Below are 15,416 nucleotides of genomic sequence, written 5' to 3'. Positions count from 1 at the left end.
TTATAGCTGTGAAAATCACTGTGAGAATTATCTGGGGCATTTTCAATAGTCCCATTTGAATCAATAGGCAATAATTAGCTATGTGGACATTTAAAAAAAAAAAAAAGGCTCAGCATCGTTTAAGGGTTAAATGGTTTGTTTGATTTTGAAGGTCAGAGTTTCTTAGTTATTGTAGTCATAGGAGAAACCTCATCTCTTGCTCTTGTTTGGGTGTCCCTCAGATAGTGGGTATGATGTATGTCCAGTGAGGAAATGCAATAGCAAATGCTGTTTTCCTCATGACTACATTCATTTTATCTTTGTGCTTTTGTATCCTGGATATCAGTGTAGCGTATAACCTATTACCACTAATATAATTAAGTCCATAATAGCCTCTTCTTTTTCAATAGGTCAAAGTAAATACTTGTTTAGAACTATGAGATTTTCATCTGATTTGCTCTGTTGCGTTCAGTCTGCTCCAATTATTCAAGACCTTTATTTCTGCTAGTGCCACACATCTTCCACAGAAGGTCATGTTAGTGCCAATGCCACAGAAGATTTTGGATATCAGCCTTTCATTAGACAACACACTAATCTGGAAATCCAGATGGGAAGAAGAACACGGGAGAGGAGTATTTCATAGAGTATACACAGCTTCTCTGGGCATTTATTTTTTTCCCCAAATAATACAAAACCAACAGTGGTGTGAATACCTCAGCCAAGAACCAGACTGTGTCAGTATTTGGTTTTATCGTCAGGAGATAAACCAGCAGAATTGTTTAAAAATAAACTAAAAATATCAGGATAGCAATTCATCTTTCTTCCTAAAAATATCAAAAAGACATGCTAATTAATTTCAATATATATCCTGCACAGTTCTTTGAGCAAGTATCCTTTGTACTGGATATCTACTGAACTAATGGGCTAGGACTGTCAGTGCCTTCTCTGATGACTTTTTTTTTTTTTTTTTTTTTTTTTTTTTTATAAGTAATTAGAAAGTTAAAATCAGCTACATGGAACACAAAGAAACCCAGGGCTGTCTAACGATTCTTCTTCATTACCTTACAGGTTTCTGACTATTTAAATGGTCTTTTAATTCTCAAGGCAGCTTTCCTCCTTTTTTTAGGATTACTTCCCTCACTTTCTGTGACTTCTTGGTCTCCTTAGCTATTATCTACTTGTAAGTTTGCATTCTTTGCTGTTTTAAACTTTTCCAACTCTTTCTCAGTAATAATACTGCTGTCATCTCATTACAGAAGGAGATAATTCAGCACTACAAGCTTACTGAAAAAGCCTTCGTCATTGTAACCCAGATACTACATTGGTATTCTTCCTATACAAAGGCATTTTAGAAATTATGAGGTCAGTATTAGCCCAGGTAAAGCCTTAATGCACAATTTCATGAAATCAATGTTCCAGCTATTAATTAAAAAAATGTAACATCTTGGAACCCTTTGGAAAAAAATTCATCCTAATTGAATGTCACATAAGTTGAAGGAAAGCAATGTCAGCTTTGCATCCTCAATCAAAGCAAGGGAGAAATTCTTTTAGCCAAGACAGGGAAGCAAGGTGTGGTTTCCATACAAGTATGTCCTGATCAGACACTGTGTCATGATTTAGTTACTCTGAATCTGTCTGATCCAACAGGTTAAGCAGCTTGAGATTGTAATCATATACAACAAGAAAAATGAAATTCAAATTAGCAAGTTATGAAGCTGATGAATACGTAAGTGGATGAGATCCTTTGGCTTAAGATACACAGTAGGTCAGGTTAGATGTTAGGAACATCCCCTTCCTAGCTTTAAACACAATGAATTTATAAATACTGAAGCACAGAAAAAAAAATATGCATTTCCTGTGGCATTAGACATAATGAGGACTCCTTTTACAACGTAACTGTTGTCTTCTAAGTGAATGGTGGTGCTCTTCAAACAAAAAGATAAATACATGCTTTCTCACCAGTGACATTCAGTGTTGATCTAATAATACAAGGCATAAAAGAACCCTCCCAGCATTCTCCTATGCACCTCTTCTACCTGGAAATCAACTATGCAGATACAATTCTGATACCATACTTCCATATAGTAGTCATAATTCTTTTGGGATTATTTAAAAAACCAAAAGGATTAGAAGCAATTTCCAGGGTCATTTTGCTGATAATCACATCAAAGAACCCCTTTTATAAGGGTATCAAGTGCCACTGCATAACCAGTTTCCTTTTAACCTCTATGCTATCATAGAAAACTCTTCCATATTGTGATTGCTGTAATGGTTAAGAAACTTTTTCCAGTTTCCCTCCTGTCTTTATTCACAGCCAGTTTATACTTTTTTATTTCTTTTCCCATAGTGGTTTCTCTCCATAACATTTATCTTTCAATGTGTGTGCCCAGAGCAATTACAGGCTATTTCTGTCTTGCTTTCACTAAAGAAGCTGGAACTTTCAGAGCGTCACAGACCAGTAAAAATGCACATACAATCTCTCCACCCATACGTACAGTGAGCCAGATGAGTCACTGATACTGAGATCTCCTAGTTGTGTTAAGAAACAGAAAATTTTGCTCAGTGCCAGCATTGTTCTGGTGCAGCCATGTTGTTTAGGAACCAGTGCAGGAATGCACCCAGGCAACATGGACCTCAGGTCAGCATTCATCCGTGTGATCTTTCTCTTACTTGTCTCCCTACCTGTAACAGTTTCAATTCACCTTCCCTTGAACATAGGTGAAAAGAACTATATGCTATATCCTATGTGAGGTGCATTGAATGCTTTACCTATGTCCTTTGTAATTGTCATGAAAGGTAAGAAATAAAGAGAAGCATCTGACCTGGTGTAGTCGTCCTCCACAAGCATGTGCTTTGGAATGGGTGAGTATCTTCCCGGTGAGATAGGGGCCAGAGATGCCTTGTATTCTAAAGTGCCATTGTTTCCGGAAGAGAGTATATGATTTTCCATTGGTGGAGAATAAGCTGAAGGTAAGAATAAGCATTTCTAGTTAGCCACTTTCATATTTTATTAGATGTCACGAGCACCATTTTTTAGTTAAGTACCAAGAATGTGCTCATTGCTGTAAATAACATCAAAACAGACAATCCTTGCCTGAGAGAGTTAAAAATGTTACAAGAAAGAATGAACAGCTGGGGTTTTCTTGAAAGATTATTATTATTATTATTATATTTTTATAAATATATAAATAATATATTTATATAATAATAATGATGATGATGATGATGATGATGATGATGATGATGATGATGATGATGATGATGATGATGATGATGATGGCTCATTTGCAAGGATTGACTCTTCAGAAGGGATCTGAATAAGAAAGGCTAGTTTGGGAGACAGGAACTTTTTTCAGTTAGGACTGACTTGAAAAGGAAATATAAACAGGAGAGAATGAGATTAAAAGCACGCCTCTTTTTGGCTCCAGTGTAGGGCAATGGGAGTCACACAGTAAGAGCTCAAAGCAAAGCAAGAACAGGAATTTTATGTTCAGCAAGAATTATGCATGATGAAAATTTAAAGCTGTGGTCTACTAAAGGTGCCAAACTTTCCAATATAATTGACATTTCAGTACCAACTTAGATGATATTTAGATCACAGTAACTCTGTTTATTTAAAATAGAAAGTGGATACAAATCTCTTGCATATTAATGATTAATAATGAAAATTACAGGACTGCTGTCTGATTCTATATTGGGTCTGTGGGTTTTGTTGTTTGCTTGCTTATTGGTATTCTGAAGCTACTGGCAATATTTATGACGGGAGAGATGCCCTAACAGTTGTATTCAATCTTTAGTTAATGTAATTAGAAAAGGAAATGATAAATAGGAAAAACAATGATACATGCTTCTGCAATGAGATCTGATTAATTTTCTGATTAGCAGAAGACAGCTAACTTCCTAGTATTAATTTCAGTGTTTCTTTCAGATGATGAGATACAGAATGTTTGAAAGCAAAATATCTGTACAAGGAAAGGCCATTACCCGTTCTGAAATATTCTGAATGTGTAGGTATAATGAAAGGTTCCCTGAGAATAAATGAATCTGTATGCACCGACAGCCTGGGGTAGGCTGCTGCAAATCTTTTCAACCTTTACTCTCCCTCTGGAATTACTTCTGTCTTCTATTATGCTGCTGATCTATAATCTGACATAATAAAACACACTGGTTTAGAACTCCTGAATTATTATTTTGGAAAGTATTATAAAGCAGGAGATTGGATGGGGACATTTAGCATTTTTACTTCTTGGGTGTTCTAAGATCCAGACCAGACTGCTACTGAACAACATGATTGCCATCTGTTGCAACATTTGCTAACTAAATAGGTATCCTCAGCACAGTTGAGTATACCACCTGATGTGCATGTTACAAAACCTTCCCTCCTATTTTTATGGAGCAGTCTGAATAAGGAGGATTATTAGCTTTTCTCTCAACTTTGTCAGTCCACAGTAGCAACACTATGCAAAAGCGCAGAAAAAAATTAAATCTCTAACATTTACTGATAAAATCTGCCTTTCCCAGCCCTTGGTTGGCCTTAACTGTCCTTAGGATTATTGGCAGGAGATCAAGATGGATATGGATCAGTCGCTGAAGCTCTTGTCAAAAATCAAACTGCCATGGTGCAGCTGGTCCCTGTTGGTAGTTGAACCCAAGGCAGACAGTTTTTAATGAAGAAAGGGAATTTCAGTAGTGAAATGTTTAGACTAACAGGCACCAGTGGTATAGAGATCTGCAATTGAAATGTTAAGATTGCTGTGATTGAAAAGAGAATGGGAATGCCTGGGTATGGACACCAGGAGTACTGGCAGGAGGGGTATAAGAATGGCCTGTATTGATAGCACCCAGGGTCATCAATGGGTCATCAATACTTAACTACATGTAATTTATCGGGACAGCCTACACCCAAACTAAAACAAAGACTCAAGCCATTAAGAGATGATGGCAGGATAAAGACTAGATTGGAGCCTAGGACACTGATAAGGAGACAAAGAAGTGAGTAAATCTGAATGACATGCCCAGGTGGGACAGATAGGAGAGACAGAAGATCCTAATCGCTATTATCTCCTTAAGGGCACAAAAAGAACATCAGCAAGGAGGTTGTCAAGGAGGTTAATAAGAAGGTATATGTACATGATAAAAACTCTGCAGCCACTCACCCTTGTACACAGAATCATAGAATCATTTAGGTTGAAAAAGACCTTTGAGATCATAAAGTCCAACTGTTAACCCAGGACTGCCAAGTCCATCACTAAACCATGTTGCTAAGCACTGCATCTATGTGTTTTTTAAATACCTCCAGGGATGGTGATTTCACCACTGCCCTCGGCAGCCTGCTCCAATGCTTGACCACCCTTTCAGTAAAAATGTTTTCCTACTATCCAATCTAAACCTCCCCGGGCACAACTTAAGGCTGTTTCCTTTTGACCTGTTGCTTGTTACTGGGAGAGGAGACCGACCCCACCTGCCCACAGCCTCCTGCCAGGCAGCTGTAGAGAGCGATAAGGTCCCCCCTCAGCCTCCTTTTCTCGAGGCTAAACACCCCCAGTTCCCTCAGCTGCTCCTCATCAGACTTGTGCTCCAGATCCTTCCCCAGCTCCACTGACCTTCTCTAGACACGCTCCAGCACCTCTACATCCCTTGTGAAGTGAGGGGTCCAAAACTGAACACAGGATTCGAGGTGAGGCCTCACCAGTGCTGATTACAGGGGGACAGTCACTGCCCTGGTCCTGCTGGCTGTGCTGTTTCTGATGCAAGCCAGGATGCTGTTTGCCTTCTTGGCCACCTGGGCACACTGCCAGCAGTCAACTAGCACCTCCAGGTCCTTTTCCTCCAGGCAGCTTTCCTCCAGCCACTCTGCCCCCAGCCCATAGCACTGCATGGGGTTGTGGTGACCCAGGTGCTGGACCTGACACTGAGCCTTGTTGAACCTCATAAAGCTGACCTCAGCCTATCGACCCAGCCTTCCTACCCTCCAGCAGATCAATACTCCCCAGCAGTTGGGTGTCATCTACAAAGTTACTGAGAGTGCACTCGATCCCCTCATCTGGATCATCAATAAAGATATTAAAGAGAACTGGCCCTGATTCTGAGCCCTGGGTAACACCGCTTGTTACTGGCCACCAGCTGGATGTGACTCCATTTACTACCACAACTGGGGCCCGGCCACCCAGCCAGCTTGTTACCCAGCGCAGAGCACACCCGTCCCAGCCATGAGCAGCTGGGTTCTCCAGGAGATGCTGTGGGAGACAGCGTCAAAGGCCTTACTAAGTTCCAGGTAGACAACATCCACAGCCTTTCCCTCATCTACTAGGTGGGTCATCTTGTCATAGGAGACCGGGTTAGTCAAGCAGGACCTGCCTTTCGTAAACTCATGCTGGTTGGGTCTGATCTGCTGGTTGACCTGCATGTGCTGCCTGATGGCACTCAGGATGATCTGCTCCATAACCTTTCCTGGCACCCAGGTCAGGCTGACAGGCCTGTAGTGTCCCAGATCTTCCTTTGTGCTCTTCTTATAGATGGGCATCACACTGGCTGACCTCCAGTTTTCTGGGACCGCTCCAATTTGCCAGGACTGCTAATAAATACTGGAGAGTGGGTTGTTGAGCTCCTCTTCCAGCTCCCTCAGTAGCCTCGGGTGGATCCAATCTGGCCCCATAGACTTGTGTGTGTCTAAGTGGAGCAGCAGGTCACTGATCGTTTCCTCCCAGACTGTGGGGACTTCATTCTGCTCCTTGTCCCTGTCTTCCGGCTCAGGGGGGTGAGTATCTTGAAGGTATCTGGTCTTACTATTAAAGACTGAGGCAAAGAAGGCATTCAGTACCTCAGACTTCTCCTCATCCTCTGTAGCAATGTTCCCCCCTGCATCCAATCAGGGATGCACGTTATCCTTGACCCATCTTTTGTTTCTAATGTATTCGTAAAAACACTTTTGGTTATCTTTTATGGCAGTGGCCAGCCTGAGTTCTAGCTGGGCTTTCACCGCTCTAATCTTCACCCTGCATAACCTCATGATTTTCTTATCATCCTCCTGAGTTGCCTTCTCCTTCTTCCAAAGGTGGCAAATTCTGCTTTTTTCCTGAGTTCCAGGCAAAGCTCTCTGTTCAGCCAGGATGGTCTTCTTTCCTGCTGGCTCACCTTTCAGCACATGGGGACAGCCTGCTCCTGCACCTTTAGGATTTCCTTCTTGAAGAATGTCCTACCTTCCTGGGCTCCTTGGCCCTTCAGAACTGTTTTCCAAGGGACTCTGTCAACAGACTGGTCATCTCAGGGAGTCCTGAGTCCAGGTGATGCACCTGGATGTGCATCTTTCTACCTGAATGCTGGATGTGATGTGAGCCTAGATGATTATGAGTACGTGGATATGACAGCCTGATTGAAATCAGTTTGTTTTAAAAGAAAATAAACTTCCCTTCCTATGAGATCCTTCACTGAGCTTCACTATATTTTTTGACAACTTTTCCTACAACAGTGTCTACAGTGAATGCCGAAAAAAAAAAAGGCAGATGAATATATGTAAAGGTAATGGACAGACTGAGAATAAAGCGAAGTGGAATAATAACCTGGGAACTCTTTACTGTGGGGGTGGCGAGGCACTGGCCCAGGCTGCCCAGAGCAGCTGTGGGTGCCCCATCCCTGGCAGGGCTCAAGGCCAGGCTGGACAGGGCTGGGAGCAACCTGGGCTGGTGGAAGATCCCTGCCCATGGCACGGGAGTGGAGACTAGATGATCTTTGGGGTCCCTTCCAACCCAAACCAGTCTATGATTCTATGAATTGGATATGTACAGAAAACAGATAAATTCTTGTAAGTAGAGCAGCAATTTTTACATTCCAAGTAAATATCTTATTCAAATATGATATATATCTGTCTCAGGTTTTCACTAAGTTTGTACAAGATGGTTTGCTGCTTGTTCTGATTTTTCAGTGGACAGAGGACTCCAGTCTACAAATCAAATCATATTTCAAAATATATTTGCATATACTCATTACTGTAATTGTTACAAGAGTTACAGTTCAGTCTGATCACCTGGAATATGGCTAACTGGGATCAGCATAGCAGTACATCAGCTACATTGTTACTTTTGTTGCAAAAATACTTTAGCAGAGTTATCTGCAATATTTCATGAGTGTAGCAACCTTAAGTGGCAATAAACCTTTCATTTTTGTAGCCTTCCAAGCTGTTTCATAAACTTTAATGGGGTACTTTGGACAGCTATGAAAAGAACACAATGATCTGACAAACTGGTATCTCCTACAAAATGAGTTGCAGAAGTCACTTACAGTGAGTAATATCTGGTGGGCCATATGGATCAGTCATGTAAATGGTGGTGGGCTTTCCAACTTTCAGATACACTACATCTGATGTGTTCTTCAGTATCGCTACTGCCTCTTCATGGGTAACTTCTTCTAAACTGTAATTATTTACCTTAAAGGAGAAATCAGACAGGTGAGTTGGAATGCAGAAATAAGACAAAAAAAATAATGACACAGCCTTGCAGTTATCACAATGTTGGGAAAAATGCTGTAGACAAAGAGCACTGGAGATTACAGAAGCAGTATTGCAGCAAGGTAGAAAATACAGTTTTCTTAGCACATGTATACTCAGGCTGACATAGCAGTATTGATAATATCACAGAATCATAATGGGTCAAGATGGTACTTCATCTTGTCAGTAGATAAGTCCTCTGTGATATTCTGCTACGAGTATCATCATTAACATAAACCTATATTTAATAATAATTTAATAACTTAACCCCACATAATTTACAGTAACTATGTTATTTGACCTATCAAGATAAACTGTCCAAATTCACCTCTTAGCAGTCATGGCTGTGACCTCAGCAATACTCAAACCCCCCAGATATTTCCACCCCTGATATGCCATCGACCATTGAAATAGTAAGAGGTACCAAGTGGTATCCGGAATAAGGGGCTGCCTATGAGGTACAAGAAATGAAAAAGGGAAGTTCTGGATGGGAGAAAAGGGATTTTCAGTGTGAAAGTTTGTCAGTTTTCTGGAAGCACAGGAAAGAAACACTGAAAAAGTAAGAGAATGTAGAATGTAGTCCTAGTTCTGTACTTTATTGGAAAACAAAAATACTTAACATGAGCAAGGATTAGGGTACAGGACTACAGGTTAAATATGGAAGGAAATGGTAGCAATAAACCTTGCCTATTTACACTTTACTCCCAAATAAAGAAAATCAAAAGAAAAGTGTCAGAAGTGGTTTATTGTAGAGGCGTATAAAATTTGTTCACATCTAAATCCACTATAGCCACAGAATGTCAACAATAGGTTGACCTCCTGTAAACAGAATAGTGAATGGTTCCTGTCCCAAAAAACATACATCCAGAACAGAGAAATTATAGGGTAGAGGAAAGAAGCAAAGAAGGGTGTAGATACAGGTTTCGGACATGTGGTATAAGCCAATGAAAATCATAGAAATCATAGAATATCTCCAGCTGGAAGGGATCCATAAGGTTCACTGAGTCTAACTCCCTGCTCCTTGCAGGATTACCTCAAACTGAACCATATGACTAAGACCATTGTCCAGACACTCCTCAAGCTCTGTCAGGCTTGGTGCTGTGACCACTTCCCTGGGGAGCCTGTTCCAGTGACCTACATCTCACGGTGAATGTTGTATATGAAACACTTTATTGTGATTTAAAGTGCCATCCTCCAATTTCTACAGCTACTGCAAGGATTCCTTGCAAAGATTATGCAAGACGGAAGAAGTAGCTCCTCAACTACAGTATAATATAGTAGAGCTGTAAATCACAGAAAAAAATACATACTTTCTAGGGAATTTAGTATCAGTAAATTTTCAGAGACCTGGCTGTGACAATAAGCTATTGCCAAAGGGTTTGGTCAACAGAACTGGAGGACTCTTCATACCCCAACAATTTCATCAACACTAAGGGAGAATGACTGCTTTTGGGCAGTATGGCTAAATGTAAGGATTCTGTTTAAAGTTTGTTCCTTGTATAAATCTCAGAGTTGGTTTTAAGGTTAATTGAAAGAGGCAATGACAGGCATGTTATGACAATTTGACATGAAGAGCAATGATGCAACCTAACACTCAGGAGAGAGTTGCTGACACTGTATGCTGTATTTTGACAGGTCTTCTATTTAAATAAAAATCTGATACCTATCTTCTATAAATTTCTCTGTTATTCTTCATTATGAGCAGCAGTGGCATACATATGCACTTTAAATAAATAAATGTCTTTTAAATTACTTTGCTGATAGCAAGAAGTGACTGAAATTAAGCCTTTTTTGTTTATGTACTTCAAAACTGCCAAATACTGAATATTTATCCTTTTGGAAACATGACTGCATGGTTATCCTTTATGTTTTCTCCTTCCTACGCTGTCTGTACATTGTATTTATCTTGTGTTTCATCCTAACTGCAAGCTTTTTGAAGTAAAGAAAATCTCAGATAATAACCTCCCACTATACTGCTGCTGTGAAGAAATGTTCTTAGTCAAAAAAAGACACAAAATGAAATACCATAGCATTGTTTGGATTTTGACTTTTGGTCTTTTTAGGAGTGTATAAAAACAATTAAGACACAAATGAACTTGTTGCAATTCTTTTTCCAAAGTATTTTTTCCTGGAAATGTAGCTGATAAAAAGTCATAGTTAGGACTTCCATCACAACACACTTGGATGTCACAGCTGCGCAGCTGGAGGATAAAGAGCCATTTTAGGAACAGAAAATATAGTATGATACATATAAAACATACATTTGCTTTGCCAGGTCCTACTTATCTTTGACAATAACTTTACAGTACAGGCAATTTACTAACACTGTGTACAAGTTGTACAAATCTTGAAGTGGAGATAAGAACTAAAGACCAAGTGTTTCTAAACAAAGAATTAATGTCTGGGTAGTTATGCACTGTGTTTATCTTTATACACTGTAAGGTCCTAGAGATCATCGCAAAGGTTAAATACAATGATTTTTTTATTTTTCTCATTTCGAGTATCTATAAGCTTAAGTGGGCAGAATACTGTGGAAAACTGAAGTATGTAAAGCTGGAACTTGGCAGAACTTGAAGAAAGATAACATATGAGTGAAATCAAGATACAAAGGAGAATTTAATAGAAAAGACACTGGAAGAAAATTTGAGAAGAAAGGACCCTTCAAAATAAACAGAGTTCTGCTACAAAAAGTGTTCCAGCAACATGTACCAAAATTGCTATTCAAACTTATCTCAAATATATAGAATATTAAAGGTTTCTTTTCTCTAGAGACAACACTCTTAGAAAGAAAGTTTGCTACTGCTCAGTTGTCAGTAATCAAAGAAGAGCGACTCAATGTACATCAAGAGCAAACAATCACACACATTGATTCATTCATTAAGACAAAGATTCTCAGTGGTGCCATAAGGTCTCTTTTAAATGGGAGCTCTTTGAGAAGGAGGTAAAATCACTTTCCTTAGTCATTGCCAACATCAGTTTAGAATTACAGTATGCAAAATATACTATGCATTTCCCAGTTTCCTTCAGAAAGTAGTCCTTGCTTTGGACCAACAATTCCCATTAATACTATTATCTGCATGTATCAATATCTTTTCTACTTTTTGATCATAAAACAATGATTGCAAATAAAGACATCTGTATGTATTCTGATATGTGAAAATGAAAACTTGAATAGATTAAAGAATTACAGAATACTTTGAAGAATTATGTTGTCCAGCTCCCTAGACATTACTGCAAGATGACTGTAGGGTGTAATTTCTTTCATGAGAAGATCTCTGCATATCATTCTTCAACAAATCATGCCAGAGATGGCGATTACTAGGAAATATGATGTAGCTGGTTTTAATAATATTTACAGAGTGAGGAGACTCTCTCAGTATCACCAAGAGACTATTTCTTAAGCTTTTCCTTGTTTCCGTAAAAGACACCTATTTTAACAGAACTTCAAGCACTAAATCTGGCTTTTTCAGTGGTTGTGGCACAATCAATGCATTATACCAAAGCTTCACTTGCTGCTTTCGAGATTACTTTAGCGGCACATATAGTTTGAAAAAAAAAGAGTTGAGTTGGAGGTAAAGAAGATGAAGAGTGGGAGATGCACACTAAATAAGAAATCAGTCTATATGGCATGCAACCCTCTGAGATTCTGAAACTTTTATGCAGAAGGGCTGACATCAAAGCTGAGTGGGTTGAATGGGTACTGCATACCAACTTTCTGGCTCTCAGAAGCCAAGTTAGGTAGCAATGAATTAAGGGGGGAAAACCCCTAAGGCAAATGCTAAAAAAGAAATTTACTGAGTGGTCAGTTTAGTTACAAGAGTTGGATGTTTGAGCCACAAAATGCTGTGACAAGAGCCAAAGGAGAGGATTTAGAAGGAAAACAGGCATGGAGCAAGAGGGGCTTTTCTAATGGGAAAAGTTCCATACACAGAAAATTCAGAAATGCAAATGATGCCTGATGTAAAAAAGAAATTAGGAAAGCTGTTTCTTTTAAAATAGAAAGTATGTGATATGAAGACATACTGATATTACCGGAAAAGAATAAAAGAAAGAAATAATATAGCAATACAGAAGGAAATTAAACATACAAGTCCAATCAAAGAAGCTATTTGAGGGATGAGGGGAAATCAGTAAGAAATGTTGCCGAAGAGATAAAAAAAGACTGGGGTGTTTTTTTTCCTCAATAGCATAATCAAAGCAATGAAGTGTAAACCTAAGCAAGAATTATCTTATTTGGAAGTTTTCCTAGATTCATATTGAAAAAAAAAAAAAAAAAAAAAAAGGCACTGAGAAGTAGCTAGACTGAAAAGCTTAGAATCCCCAAAATGACCGTACAAGTGCTCTAAAGAATAATTCCCCTCACAACAACATAAGCTGGTAATAGAATAAGAGCTCTGGAGGAATAAGTCTGCCATATTTAATTTTCTTTAAAGTTTTAAAGGGAATTCTTTTCTGTCCTCCATTGATTTAGCATAAGAGAGATTTGATTCACTCAGTGATTGAGACAGAGAGGTGATCTTGCCAATGGTAATGTTTGCTTTTGTGTAATATTCTACTTTGCATTCAGAAAGTGGGTTTTTCCTGAGTGAATCCTGAATGAACATTGGCTGGTAAACACCTGTGCTGTGCCAGCTGTAAATCCAGAATACTTATGTGCCTTTTTAAAAACTCAGCATAACTTAAAAGGCTGCAAAAAGTGAAACGTTTTTCACTGCTGAAGACTAATTAGTTGTCCTAAGGATGTAAATCTGTTTGGATTAACTAACTGCTTATAGCGTCATGGACTCCTGAGTTAGTTGTACAAGTGCTGGAGTGTGAACAGAAAGAAACTGGCTGTCTTCAGATGATACAGTCTGTTAATTCCTCTGAAATTAGCTTGCTTAAGATTATCAGTACTTATGGGCTAAGTGTCATAAACCAGATCTGCTCTTTGCAGAGAAACACAAGGATCTGTGCTTCACAGACAAATATGAGACTAAGCCCTGGGCTTCAGGCTCCAAGCAGTGCAGTGCATACACCATTCAAGTGGCACTGTAATATATCGAACCATCAGTTTTCAACCCCCTTTCATGCTGACTTTGGTCAAAAAAAAGTACATTTTCAAGGCTAATGAAGTGGCATGAGGACAAGGAACAACCGGATGAGAGTATCACTAGAAGGAATAAACTGGGGAGCTTATTGCTAGTGTACCACCCAAAGACCAGTGCTAGCAAACCTGTGTTTGAATGCCAGATAAAGCACTGCAAGGCCAGTGGCAGTGGCTGCACAGCTGGCTCAGAGCCCAGCACTGCACGAGAGGGGATGCAGCCACTGAGCCCCCGAGTTGGTTCAGTACTAGTTCACTCTCCACTTCAGAGTATATTTTTCTTACTTACAACCTACAGTTCAGGTACAACCTCTTTCACACTGTTTTCTTCTTTTAAGCCTAAGCCTGGACTCCATCAGCTGGCATAGCAGCATAACTCTGGATCTGTGGGTGCACCTGTGTGAGCGAAGGATGTGTGCACTAGGAGTGATCCACAGCAACGGGGGGTCTGGATGATATGATGTCCACGCTGTACATCTTTTAAGGGGGTTAGTCTGCATTACATCTAGTCTGCTGACAAAAATGCCTGTTCGCAGCTGCAATGCAAAGCTAATTAGGAATGCTCCTGGACCACATTTTCTGTTGCAGTTTCATTAAAAAAAAATAATCCAATTTGTTTTCTAAAAGACCATCCCCCAAGACAGCCAAAATCACTTTAAAAGAGCACTTCTGATCAGAACCAAATGCTAATACGGATGCATCTTAAATTATACGCTCTGATTACTTTAGCACAAACATGATCCTGCATCCATATACAATCTGAAAGAAACAGATACTGGTAGGAGATCCTGTAAGGAACATATCCACAATTGTGCACTCACAGCCCTATTGCAGCCCTATGAAACCCCTACAGAATAACATGCTTTGTTTTCAGCACACAACTGGGTAGAAAGCAAGCCTAAATTTCCAAAAGGAAAGTGACTCCTGTTTCTTCCTTCTGTTTTCAGCAAGAAAACAGAATCAAATTAAAGCTCTTGGTATGTGAGGAACATCACTTTTCCCATAAGCATAAATAACCCCACAAAAATCTGATCTCTCTAACTACACGGGCCAAGAAGCAACAGGATATGGCCCAAACATACGAGGGTATTTCGGTGTAGGAGACAAATTTTTGAAAAGCTAGTACTTAGATAAATAATAGATTACATTTTCTTTTAAAGACTACAGGTTTTAGACTTTTCCTTGAAGAATACCTTGCTTCTAGCTATGAGTGTTGTTTTGTACTAGTAAACCCACAGAGTTTTATACTGATTTCTCATTTATCCACCCTGTAAACTCCTCCAAAGTGAGATGATGGTATCAGATGAAAGAAAGTAATCATTATCTGAGGGATAATAACTTAAACCATTTTCCAGCTCTTCCTGATGATCATTAATCACTTCGAAGAGGTGAGCAGTGCGCTCTCATCACATTTGCAGGTGACGCTTCACTACAGGGGTGAGTCCATACACTCTAGCGCAGGACTGCCGTCCTGGATAGGCTGCAGGAAGGGGCTGACACAAAATTTATAATGTTCAACAAGGAGAAGCAGTAAGTCCTGCCCCTGGCACAGGCTAACCTCCTTCTGTAACACAGGCTGGGCACTGGCGGCCTGGCAACAGTTCCATGGAAAACTGCTTGGGGCTCCCGATGGACAGCAAGCTGGGCATGAGCCAGTTGTGTGTCCTGGCAGCAAAGAGGTCAACAGCATCCTGGGCTGTATGAGCACGGGCAGAGCCAGGACATCCAGGGAAGGTTTATTCCCCAGTAGTTGCCACTCATTAGACTGCAGCTAGATACTGTGTTCAGTTTTCGTTCCTGTGCTATGGGAAGGAACAAAACGGAGCAATTTGAGGGGAGTGCTGCTAGGGTAGTTGGGGTTGGAGCATT

At 39.8% G+C, this 15,416-nt stretch overlaps 1 protein-coding gene across 21 annotated transcripts in view; it reads right to left on the bottom strand.

The window, feature by feature from the left end:
• DLG2 (discs large MAGUK scaffold protein 2) overlaps positions 1 to 15,416 on the bottom strand; it is a 1,040,391-nt gene that overhangs the window by 285,265 nt on the left and 739,710 nt on the right. For all 21 annotated transcript variants that reach the window (XM_056327218.1, XM_056327222.1, XM_056327223.1 and 18 more), the window contains 2 exons: positions 8,257 to 8,401; positions 2,802 to 2,943 (listed from right to left, as the gene is read on the bottom strand). In XM_056327218.1, coding sequence (XP_056183193.1) covers positions 2,802 to 2,943; positions 8,257 to 8,401 — 287 coding nt within the window. The remainder of the gene's footprint in view (positions 1 to 2,801; positions 2,944 to 8,256; positions 8,402 to 15,416) is intronic.

Source organism: Falco biarmicus, chromosome 2 (assembly GCF_023638135.1).
Source record: "Falco biarmicus isolate bFalBia1 chromosome 2, bFalBia1.pri, whole genome shotgun sequence".
NCBI classification, from domain to species: Eukaryota; Metazoa; Chordata; class Aves; order Falconiformes; family Falconidae; genus Falco; species Falco biarmicus.
Note: the sequence above shows the minus strand (reverse complement) of the source record. Positions and strands in the feature narration are given on the sequence as shown.